The sequence below is a fragment of the Filicampus tigris genome, chromosome 11, assembly GCF_054856515.1.
Source record: "Filicampus tigris isolate MCC_2025a chromosome 11, RoL_Ftig_1.0, whole genome shotgun sequence".
Taxonomy (NCBI): Eukaryota; Metazoa; Chordata; class Actinopteri; order Syngnathiformes; family Syngnathidae; genus Filicampus; species Filicampus tigris.
Window position 1 is genome coordinate 24,245,504 of NC_141227.1, and position 12,761 is coordinate 24,258,264.

Consider the following 12,761-nt stretch of genomic DNA (forward strand, 5'->3'; position numbering starts at 1 on the left):
TCATAATGCATCAATATCTCAGTGACGTGACATCGTATTGTAATCGGAGTGAAGGACATGTATTGTAATCAAAGTCAATTGTAGTGACGAATGTCAATCTGTAATCGGAGCGAACGCGTCGTATCGTAATTGGAGTCAACCGTGTCAAATCGGACTGGAATTGGAGCGAATCGCATCCATCAAAGTCAATGCAGCGCATTGTAATTGGATTGAATTGCATCGGAAGAGGTGTGGAACATTTTATGTCATCATTCAAGAAACGCGTGCTACAAAACATGATATATGTTTTTTTTTTTCATCATCATCATTCCAATGTTCATTTTTCGCACATGGAAACATGGCATTGAGATGACATCCGGCGGTTTCTTGAGCTCTCCAAATATCTACTTACATCACGGATGTCGCCCAAAAAAAAAAAAAAAAACCACTAAACAAAAATGTCCAAACAGAGCCGATGAGTGTGAAGTCTGCGGGGGGTGTAAAAAAGCGGCGGAAATCAAGCAAAAGCGAGGCGACATTAAGCCCCCGCGGCGACACGGGCGACGGCGACGGAGTAACGCCACGCGTACGCCGGCTGCTGGCTGGCGCCTTCCGCCGCTTGTAATCAAACACGGCGCATTGTCGCTTCTTTGTAATTATGTGCAACTTAATGATGTGTTTGCCGCCTTCATTAAAACACTCTGACTTGTTTTTTCTGTTTTTTTGGTCACGTTATTGAAACTTTTAGCGGCACTTTAATAAGCGCAGAGATGAGACCGCCGTCATGAATATTTATTTGCAATTCGTTGGCGGCGCCGCCGTATTGCGGAATTTTAAGAGATTGTTTTTACAGTTGACAAGCTCGTCCGAATTTAGAGTTGCGCACCTTGAACAGAGCGGAAGCAAGCACTCCAATCACTTCTCGTTACGATACAATTCAACCCGTGTGATACGATTCACTCCGATCACGACGCGATACGAAGATTCACTATAATTACAATTGGATGCAATACGATTCAGCTGAACGAATGATACGATTGACTTCAATTACAATGTAATAGCATTCACTCAAATGGCAACTTCATGATGACAGACGGCAATTACGAGTCAATGTCATTCACTCGGAATTTATGAATTCAGTGAGGTGCGAAACACTCGGCTTACGATGCAATACATTTGCCTCAAATGACTCGAAAATGCGATTCACTTCAGTTTGGAAAAGATTTGCTGTAATTACTAGGCGATATGATTCCCTTCACTGAACTATACGGTAGCGGGCACAACATTACCACTTGCAATACGATTCAGCCCAATTCGATAAGATAGGGTTGCGTCCAGTCAGCGCAGCGCGTTCCTTTGAGTTGTTTTCAACCACGATCCACAAACTTTTATCTCCGGAAAATGTCGGGCTTTCAATTGCCAAAGTTGGAGGTGATTTACTGGTGTCAACCACATCCCTGAACTTGAAGTTAACGGAATTCTATTTGGGAAAATTGATGAGACAGCGACGAAAATGAACGGCGTGAACATTTTTTCAGTGAGCGGAGACGGTTTGGCGAGGGCGCTAGCAGGTCGTGTGGCTGTGCGCGCGGGTGTTAACGGCGCTAACGCGACCCGTCATAGCGGCGGCTCGGCTAATGCGCGCCGCCTAATCGGCCGTGATTTAAAGCCCCTCCGACGGCTTGGGCACAGTGAAGCAAATGAACACTGGTCGACGCGCTCTCTTATCTGAGCAAAAAGACGCCCTGCATCATCATCAAAATGTATTCGCAGCGACTCATCTAATTGTATCGGTGGCACATTGAAATGTATGGTGCAGATGGGCTATCGGGAGTGACGCGGATGGCCGTTTTCAAAAGCAAACTCTTTCGGCTAGCGACGTTTGAGTGTGAGTCTATTTGAAGGTAAAGCGCGCGTGTGTGTGTGTGTGTGTGTTTTTCAAGTCCTGCTTGTGTCCATGATGAAGCAAAGCCTCTTAGAGGAGCAGGATTAGCATGATCATTGTCCAGCAGCTTAGAGCGTTTGTTTGCCGCACAGATATGTTTAGCTGCGAATTCCCCACAGTGGGCCCCGCCCGCCCGCCCGCACGCACGCACGCACGCAGGAAGCTTAAGGAGAATTGGGGACTGGGCTCTGCTACAGACATGGGCATCGTTTTTAATCGGAATTGAAATGTATGGGAGAATTCCCACACAAACGTCAACATGTCGCCGCCCTGCAAGCAATAGTCGTAAGAAAGCAGAGCACGTTTTGGTCCAGGCTCAGCAAGTCAACATTCGGAAAGCTTTTCCATCCTTTTTGCAGGTTTTGTGATTATTTGTATTCTGTAGGAGTTGCAGATGTATTGAGACCCCTAAATGTTGGCTAGGCAGCGCAGCACAGAAGTCTTTAAAAATGTTGTCTCTCATTTGGTAGATGAGCCACAAATATACAGCAAGTCTGCTGTTTTGGTTTCAAGCAGCCACTTTAGGCTCTTTTCAAAAGGATCCTCCCATATTTTGTCCGATTGCTACTTAATCTGAAATACACTTAATCGACAGAAAGACAACACTAAATTGCCAAAAACAATAATAGTTTGTGGCTCAATATTTTGTTTGCGTGCAGGCAGGGCGAAGTTTTATGACTCTTGCCTGCACCTCCTCGATTTCATTCAATTGGAAGATTTTTGCTCCCTTCCAAAGTGGGAGGCACGTACACAAAGTGTTGTCATTTCGAAAAACCCGCCAAATTCAAGCAGCACATTCATTCGGTCATTTCATTTCCATTCTTTTGCGGTGGTGTTTAGAGCCCAAGAGATAACGTTAGTGTTCGTGTTCCATCATCAAAGGGACCCGACTGTAAGCGCGAGACATTTGAATCATTATTCAAGTACAGTTGTCTTTTGTTTTTCATAGTTTCTGAGGTTGTACTAGGTGTAAAAAGAAAAGAAAAAAAAAAAGGTTGAGAACCACTTCTGGCCAATATTTCCACATTGAATTTATGACCTGCATCTGGCCTCCAGGCCACTTGGGGGCGATACAAAAGATGCGGTCAGCATTTTTTTGCTTACCGTGCTACCGCAGCCTATAAAGTTTTTATGCGGAACGTTGTGTTCCATCAATAAAACGATGATACGATCCCAGGTGGACGTGACCTGCTCCGACTTGGCCGTGATGAGAATGCAGCTGCTAGCTTAGCTTAGCTTAGTTTAGCGACTGGAGTGTCGTTGCTGTTGTGTGTACACGCCGGGCTCCATTATTGATGAGCAGCGTATCACAGCAGCATGCAGCTTTAATGCCCCCTTTATGGAGCCATGTTTCTTTGCCGTTTCCTCGCTGGGGGGTGTTTTCTGCTCGTGTTGTTTTTATTTTAAGGCCTGAAATGATGGACGAGACGGAGACACCCGTCAGCCCCTCCAGGTTGGAGCGGTCAGGGGATTCTAAGCCGCCGCCGCCTCGTCGTTCCATAAATTCGGACGGGAACGGCGCGTTATCCATCGGCTTGCCGCGGCTCTCCGGGGACGGCGGCGTGCAAGGCGAAGACGGGGCCGCGTCGACGCGAATTGCACGCAGGACGCCGTCAGGGGCGCTCGTCGTCATTTTGTTCATGCAGCCGTCGATTGTAGATGAATAAGTCACGCGGATGCAAGGTCTGCCGGTGCTTTAAGGCTTCCCATTTTTCAGCGTCAACGCTATTAAAAGTTCAAATGTGGAGAGCGGCCTTGTCAGGCCACGGCAGCGCCTGTGTAAATATTTGTGTAAAGGGACCGCAGAGGTGGAAGATGAGCACAGAAATATACGATGACTAACCAAAGACCTTCAAGTCCACGGCAAGCACTCGTTGGTGTCGTTCCCGCAACACAGGATGAAAAGGTGGCTTGAACCGGTTGCGGCAAAGGAAGGTTAGCGTTAACCCTTTTTTGGACACTGAAGTCCTTACAGGTGATGTGGCGCTCCGCTAACTTGGTGGCTAGTGGGCGGATTTGGCCCATTGCGGTGTGGAGCCTAAGCGGAGGGATGAGTGGAAGCGCATTTCCCGGTTTGCGTCTTCCGTCCCGTCTGAAAGCCACGTGGCTGAACCCCGTCGCAAGCCATTCCGCTCGGACGGCCTCGCCGCCGCCGCCGCCGCCGCCAGGTGAGTGCCATCCCAGCTGCGCGCGAACTTGACGTTTGCTTCCGAGGCGAGTCCGCCGGCGACTTTAAGCGAGCGGGACAGGAGGCGGGCAAGTGATACGGTGGAGCAAGGACATCTCCCTCAAGACACGCGCCGCCGCGATACCCTTTTGCGTCGGTCGCGTCCTGTCCCGTCCCGTCCGCTTAGAATTCTTCCCGGGATGCGCCCCCCGGGCGGCCCTGTCTGTGCTAATATATCTTCCTCTTCCTCATCTTCCTCTTCCTCCGTCTCTTTGTGCTTTGTGCCGCCGTCCTCTGCTCAAGGTTGCCAATGAGACGGACGCGGCGGCGAAGGCGCGCTCGCGTTGGATGATTGATATCGGAACACGGCAGGAATTTCATCTCAGATGAGAGCCAATGCAAGATCAAAGTTAATCAAATACTTTGATTGGGGGGTGGTGTCGGGGGATCGGGGGCTTGACTCGCTGTGCATCCTCAAAATGATTAGAGGTGCAACAATGAATAAATGGACAACTAAGTGGTTATCAATTGCAAAAATCCAAAAGAAAGTAAAAGAGGTGAGCAGCATTGGCCCGGACGCTGCGGCAGCCAAACGGCTTCCTCCTCGCACTCACGCAGAAGAAAACAAAGCCTCCTAATTGGAGCGTGCCAACACGGAGAGTTCACTCGCATGCCAGAGCACTTCTTCTTCTTCATCATCATCATCGGAAAGGCATCCTTTTTAGTAGCACTTCGTAGAATCGTCTTTACAAATTAGGAGGTCAGTGAATTGTGTTTGTTGTTGTTGTTTTTTTAATCATATTTGATCAGGAATGTAGCACGCCACAAATATGTTGGGAAGATTGTGTCCAAAAGTCGTGAAAAGCATAAATGACCTCAGATCAAGAATATTAGGCGCTCGTTCTTAGCACCATTTTGACAGGATTCTCTACTCAAGTCCTCGATAACAAGAAGAAAATACTGTTTTGGAATATATTAAAGTAGGAATATTATATGGCGCATGAACTTGACACTATTTCGTAGGATTTTGAAGAAAAAGGTTCACCTCTCCAGCATGTGACACATACGTTGAGGAAAATAGAGAGAAACAAGTCAGCCAGTTGAGTGCCAGTGCGTGTGCGTGCCTGTGCGCGCGCGTCACTTCATTCCACTCCATTTAGCATCACTTGATGGGCCTTAATTGGTTCATGAGAAGCGCTAATTAAGGGGAACGGCCTTGTTTACCGTCTCAGTGACGCTCGTTAAGGTTTTTTTTTTCCTCCTTCAGGAGAAGCGGTCACCAGCTCACCCTTCACGCCTTGGAAGCGGGTGTTCCGATTCGCTCGCTCGCTCGCTCGCACGCACGCACGGACGGACACACTTGCACTTGCACGCACGCTCCGTATATAGGACACAGCTCCTCTCATGGCTATTTAGTAGAGTGTGTAGAAAAAAGTCAGCCATCACTAGTAGAATAATAACATTTTTGGTTTTATTCTATAATTCATAATTATTCAGATGGGGATGTCTCAATGTTAGCGGTGCAACGATACACAAAATTCACGGTTCGGTTCGATTCTCTAAGTTAGTGTTACGGTTTGCTATTTTCATAGGACAAAAATGTTGGCTTTTTTTGAAACTGCAAAATGTTCAAGCATTATTTTTGAGATATATTACTCCATTAGTTGTGTAGCTTTGTTGTTATCATACATATGTACACACATATATGCACGTGTACATATGTGAATACACACTATAATATTTTACGCAAAGTCAACAAGAAGTTAAAAACTCCCATTTTGTCAATAATTGAAAAGTCCCTTTTTTTAATTACTTCAGCCAGTGCCGATTTGTTCGCATTTGTGTATTTGTTTGCGTAGCGGCATCACTAGTTATGGCGCAATGGCATTATCTGCGTCGCTTTGTTGCGATCCAAGCAAGGACATTTAGGACGTTACATGACGATGGACATTTGGATTGGGAAAAGTCTACGCCCCCACCGTTTCGGTGGATATTGTGCAAAAAGTCCCAGATGAGAAAGTCATTGGGTGTGTGTTAACTTTGTCGCCGGCAACTGGTGCGTCCTACCTCTCTCCGCCGCGAGGCCCAGCACGTCTGCTTGACTTTCCAAACCACGGCGGCCACCAGCAGCAGGGACAGGAAGCAGCTGAGGGGACAACGCCAATCAATCAGCAGCAGCAGCAGCAGCAGCAAAGAGACATCATCTTCGTTTCAAACGCTCTGCCGCTATTTCAAGCGGATTAGGCCACAAATATGCTGGTCGGGCCCATCCAGCTGGTGTGAATGTGCTACCTGAAGTGGAACGCGTTCACCTGGAAATCAACATTGTTGGGGAAGACCATTGTGGAGCTCAGGCAGCCGGAGATGAGGTCGTGCTCGTCACACACACTCACGCGCACGCACGCACGCACACAGTTCAATGTCTGCGGGCCAAAGGCGAGTCGGCAAACAAAGCCGGTCTCTCAAAAAGAACATCTGACGACGAGCCTCAGCTTCAGGAAGCGGCTGAGAAACTGCTGAGGCGGCGCCGCTCCAACAATACGCCTCTTCATCCCCGCGCGCGCGCGCGCGTGTGCGTGCGTGCGTGTGCACTGCTCGAAAAGGCTACAAGTGGCGTAATGAGCGTGACATTTGCAGAGGAGGCTGCAGCTTTGGCCTCTTCGCTCGCCGCCCGACCTCATCAAAACCAGAGAAAAAAAAAAAAATACAACATTGAAAGAAAACTGACCAACGGCCGGCCGGCAAGTCACTCCAGGGAGAAAGTTGTACAGAGCAAACGCCGTAATGCAGCATGCAGGCGCTTCTGATTCACGCCACAGCGCCTGTCACACTTGTTCTACTTGTGGTGGCCTGGTGGGGGCAACAATAGCGTTACAGGTGCAACAACGCATCGGTTAGCAAAAAACGCAAAACTCTGGCCACAGTGCAGTTTTGCGGATATCTTACACCCGGAGATTGACGTCGTCACTGTGCCACAAAAAATGCTCTGACGTCACTAGCTCGACTTGTGTTTTCACGGTGGATTCCCGCCGCGCTGCGTTGGTCACAGCCATTCTCGAGGCACTTTTTGCTTACTAAATGATTTGTCCGCAACCAACTACTGCTTCTGGTTGAAAGGTTCGAAAGCAGTTCTGACCTCTTGTCGGCCCTCGCGAACGAGCCTGGCGCCGTGTTTTCCCGTTCGCAGAAGTGACGTCAAAGGACGCAAGTTCCTTCTGAACGGACAGTATTTGGCTAACTACGTGTGTATTCCAACACAGAGTGGGGGAGAAATATTCGGCTGTTTAAAAAAAGGCCGGTAGACTAGGCCTTAGGCACAGAACATTTTGCTCCCTCTCGTGGCCGCGCGCACACGCAGCCAGCGCGCCGGTGAGTGGCAGCACGTCGCCTGAGGACAGCAGACATCCTCGTCCGCTCGTTAGTCGGCCGTCTGACCTCTTCGAATAATGGGATGGGCTCGTAAACATCAAAGACAATTTGGGGTCTCCGACACACCAAACCTATGTCATTTGGTCAAAATCAACCGGGACAATTTAGTGCCTAAGAAGGAGCTAAAAGACGTTTTTGGGGGGAACCTCGACGAGAAAAAACATTTCGACTTGCGCAAACCTCACGAGACAACTGGAGCCTTCAACAAATCAAATCCGTTTTCACAGCCAAAGGCAGGTTTGAATCGCCAAAAAACGTCACGTACGTCTTGTTGTAAACATCAAAGACATATTGGAGTGTCTGACATTTTGTTCTAAATCTCAACTTGATACTTTGATGAATCTCATGTGCGTGTTTTTTTTTTTCATAAACATCAAACGCGCTTTAGGCTTGAACAAACCTAATGTGCAGTTTGTGTTGTCATTTGATGTTTTGGCAAACATGAAAACTTGGCCTTGCTGCCTGCAAATCAGAATCGCAAGAAAGCGAAAGAGAAATCAGCATGAACGTACCTGAAGAAGGTGACAAAGAACTGCACCAGGTCCATGATGCTGTTGTGCTGGGAGAAAGCAATCTGGGAGAAAACAACAACAAAATGTGCCATCGCGTGAGACATCACATTTCCGCACGTAGCCAGATTGCTGCAATAAACGTACGGAAACAGAAGGACTTGTCTTTCTGGTCCATTGATTACAATTCTTTGGAAATTCCGCTTCCAAAGACAGTTTCCCTGAGCACCACGACATCCGTTAGTCATGTGCACTGCGGGCAGAGCCACCAAAAAGTCTCTTCAAGCCATATCGGAAAAGCAAGTCAGCCATTTGGGTTTGTGTGGGAGGAGCATGGCAGACAGATTTGGCGATTTGGCGTCAACGGCAAACTCAGCTTTTGAACGTTGTCAAAGGGAAGCCCGCAAAGCCGGATGGGCTCGGCATCGTGACATTGTGTGGACACGAGCCACAAAAAAAGTCTCCAGGACCCAAAAGAAGCGACAAGTCCGCCACTTTGGTGCGAAACTGACATTTTGGGGACAAACGTGCAATGAAGATTTTGTCTGATCGCTATCAAATTGCAGTCCTAGGCGGACGGACGACGGCGGCAAAAAGAGAAGGTTTGCTGTGCGACATTTTGGGACAAAACTCAATTAAGTCACCAAGTAAGACCTACGATTAATTGATCGGCATTTTGCGGACGTATGAAGTCCAAACCAGCAAGAATATATTTGGTCTAAATGGAGCCTGGGGAGACGCTAAATGGGCCTAATTGCTGCAGAAGAAGACTTTTGTCTCTGCTGAATCCGCCGGCAGAAAGGGCTGATGAGAACGGGCTTAAGAGGTTTAGCGGCAAGCAGGTAAAAACGTCCTGGTGGAAAAAAAGCTGCTTTTTGCTCCACAGGGACGCAGCATTAATACGAGCATCAGGGAGGGGGAAAAAAAAAAAGAAGAAAAAAAAGAGCTGGCTGGGCTTCCGGCGTCCAATGCGGCACTTTACATCATGCTGACAATCCGATAAATTATTAGGAAAATCACAAACATGCACACTTTGCTTACACATTTGGACAGTAAAACTTCCCCGAAGCGCCGTCGTCATCGTTTCACTTTACAACGACCGCAGTCATTAAAAACACGCGCCATCAATCACGCTGCCTCGGCCACGCCCACTTCCTGCTCCTGGCACCGCAGAGCATGAGGCCGCGCAGCGCCGCCTTCGGGGCCGCGCCAGTCCCCGGCCCTGCGACATCTCCCGAGACTCGCCGCGGTCATTTCAAACAGCTTTTCCTTTTTTCACACACCCGCTGGAAACTGGCCAAAGTCACACGCCATCGCCTCGCTTTGGATTTGATATTAGCACAGCTTGCGTAGGACGTGGATTCGGTGATGATTCTCGGCAGGCGCCGTCCATTTGTGTCACGTGAGTATTTCTATCTACGCTATAGACCGAGCATGTGTCGCGATTGTGAGAAAATGTGATGCAGTTCGTGCGGTGAAGGATGAACGCCATGTAAAAAAGCCACTGATGGCCAACTCGAGGCAGCGACGCAAACGGCACATTTCTTAACTGTAAATAACTATTTTCACATTTTGCACTTTGTAATCTATGTACTTATTGGTATTTGCTTTTATTTTTGCTTTGTTTGAGGGAAGGAAACAATTATTTTTTTATATATATATATTTTTGTCTCCATATGATCTCTCTATGGCAGTTTTGTACTATCGGCTGTGGGTTTGGAACTTCACCCGGTACACGTACAAAGTCCCCCCTCACACACACCCTCCTGCGCCAAAAAAATCATTTACAGCTAGTAAATCGGAAACACTCGCGCGGTGTAAATCCATCCCGTCGACGTTTGTGCCCGTATTGTGTAGCAGATCAACACTAACATGAGATTAATGTCAGCGCCGTAACTCAGCGTGACAACGCAGCAGCAGCATCGGCGGCCGCGGCGGCGGCGGCGGCGACGGCGGGCCGCTACTCCAACTACAACTTAGCAGCGGATGGCAGATACTTCTCACACACACACACAGACGGAGACGAATGTCCGCGCAATAAGTCATGCGGATGTTTGCTGGTGTCTGCTGCCGACTTCCTGCCGTTAAAACGTTCAAATGGCTTTGCTGCTGGATGAGCTGCATCAGCACGTCCGCCGCTTAATTGCTTCCGCTTTTGCTTTCATCCAATCAAGGGCACTTTGTCACCCGCCCCGTGCGCGTCTGATATCTGATTAGCCGAAGCTTCCTATCAAAGGACGGCAGGCGGAGAGGATAAATAAGCGGGCGGGCCGCAAATCAAATCAAGTGACCAATCACGCCGGGCCCTCTCTGGCGAGTCTCTTCACCTCCCACGAATTTTAATCAGGCCACCGCACGCGTAAACATAAATAGAAGGAGACAAACTGACTCACTGACTGCCAGGATGTGATGATGGCGATGATGACGACGACGATGATGATGGCGGAGGTCAAAACTCAAAAGACGCGTTTAACACAGCAAGCGTTTCTAGACAATTCAAGTTGGTCATTTAAAAAAAAAAAAAAAAGGGTTTTAGGATAATCAAAGACAATTTAGCATCTGCAGCTTTCTTCAAGTACATATATTTGCAAACATCAAAGTCGTCAATGAAACAATGTAGGAGTTTTGAGACACATCCAAGACGATTTGGAGTTGTCAACAAAGCAAACATGCAACTGACGCATGTTCTTTTGTCGACTGTTTTTGTCAACAACACCCAATGTGCGTCCCTTCGGGCCCATCGAAGCCAACTCAACCGATTTAGCGTTACTTCTTTTGTAAACATCCGAAACAAGTTACCGTCTTCATTGGACATGTTTTCAAAAACAACAACAATTTCAAGCCATCCACCAACGTGGAACTTTATTCATAAACATTAAAGACAATTCAGAGTGCTCCACAAACCTTTTTTTTTTTCGTAAATAGCAAAAAAACAAATAAAGACAGCTGGCAACGCCTACCCACACCTTTGCAACAAACACATTGCAACGTTAAACAACGGCGAGCCCGTATCGCCTTTTAAGGCTGCACAACCAGTTTATTGTACCGCAAGACTTTTTCTAAAGCGTCAAAAGAAAGCTTGATGGTCAAGGAAGATGCGTCCTGCCACGGAGAGAGGACGTGGGTGAGAATAACGTCAAGAGTGGGGCTCAAATGCGTCGTTTACGCCAGTCAAACTTGACATTCTCTGGTTGACCTCAGCACTCTTACAATATACGCCAAACTCGCTAATAGTATTACACTTTATTCTCCCTTGTTTTTTGCCGCATCCTCAGGCAGTAAGCCAACGTTGGCATTCACTAAGCTAATAGTGACATGAAGGCTAATTGGCTAACAAGCTAATGATTTCAGTAATGTACAGTCGAGCAGGATCCCCAACCGCCAAGCAACGAGAGAGACTGAACAAAACAGATTTTATTGAATTGCTCCAAGAGGCGCTGCGAGTCGGCAATTACAGCGTTTTAGCCGGGATATTTATTGGCGGATTATATCGGCGCTAGCGCTCTTTGGGGGTTTTTCAGCCATTTGTTTATCACGCTCACCTACAACTGTGAGGAGTCATTCCGCTCCAGACGTGTTCGCGGCCGGCATTAGAAAAGTATTTCTTTGTGTTCAGCAAACGTATGCGTTCGATTGTCTTCAGTGTTGACTTGACCATCGTATCTTAAGAACCCTGCTGGAGTGCAAAGACATCAACAAAGGGTCACCTCGCTCCTGCCTCTTTCTCTCAGAAAGGGAAATATTACAAAGGAGACAAAACGGGATCCGTTTGGTGGATGCCGGTCGCGTCAAAGCAGAAGACACACCAACGTGCCTGGAAATACACTTTTTAAAATGTTCCTAGAAATTACCGTAAAAAACTGTCAAATAGCAACAGTCAAAGCCATAAAATCTAAAATTGGATGTCACCGTAGTAAATGAATTGCCTTAATGCCCGTAAATCAAGAAATAATACAAAACTTTTATAGCTGTAATGTGTAGAAAATACTTATTATTTCTGTGAAAATTAAAAAACTTTTGTACTGTAAATGTAGAAAAAGCTTCCCTGTAATTTAACGGTAGTTTGGGCAAGCATAGCTGCTGGTATTTTACCATTTGTCGGGGCGGCTCAGTGGCAGAGTGGTCATCTCCCAACCCAGAGGTTGTGGGTTCGATCCCCTATGCTGCCAACTCATCCCATCAGCAGTACGTAAATGAGGTACAGTGTGAAGTGTTTTGAGTATCGAAGGTAGAAAAGTGCTGCACAAATGACAGCCCATGTGTACCATAGAAATAATATATTTCAGGTAAAACATTGGTTTTTTTTCAAATGAAATCTTTTTTTTTTTTTTAATGCTGTAATCTTGAATGAAGTACATTTTTTAAGTGTAAAATAAACAACAGTAGTACATTTTGTACCGTAAATGTTGAAAATGTGCTACCGTAATTTAACAGTAGCTTTTCGGCAACCACAGCTGCCGGCATTTTACCGTAAAAACAACTTTTTTTCTTTTTTTTTTTACAGTCTGTATTTAAAAAACACAGTTTGGCACTTCTTAGCTGTCGCCAGGCTGGTGGTATCGCAACAGTCTAGTTGCACGCATGTTTTTTTTTCAGTTATCTCTCTCCATTCTGTCAAAGTGCTCTCTTGACTATGAAGGTTCACCTTTTTGCCGTGATAAAGGAAAAATAGCGCAAGACGGGCTCCATGGAGAGAAACACGGGCAGGCCTCCCGATGATTGCTGCGACCAA

The 12,761-nt window shown here is 47.1% G+C and overlaps 1 protein-coding gene across 7 annotated transcripts in view; it reads right to left on the minus strand.

Annotated features, from left to right (window-relative positions):
- Nucleotides 1-12,761, minus strand: part of atrnl1a (attractin-like 1a) — an 84,244-nt gene that overhangs the window by 22,233 nt on the left and 49,250 nt on the right. For 6 of the 7 annotated variants that reach the window (XM_086045935.1, XM_086045934.1, XM_086045933.1 and 3 more), the window contains 2 exons: nucleotides 8,033-8,094; nucleotides 6,159-6,237 (listed from right to left, as the gene is read on the minus strand). In XM_086045935.1, coding sequence (XP_085902061.1) covers nucleotides 6,159-6,237; nucleotides 8,033-8,094 — 141 coding nt within the window. Of the gene's footprint in view, nucleotides 1-6,158; nucleotides 6,238-6,851; nucleotides 6,942-8,032; nucleotides 8,095-12,761 lie in introns of those variants that run through there. The other variant, XM_086045938.1, reaches the window with a different exon arrangement.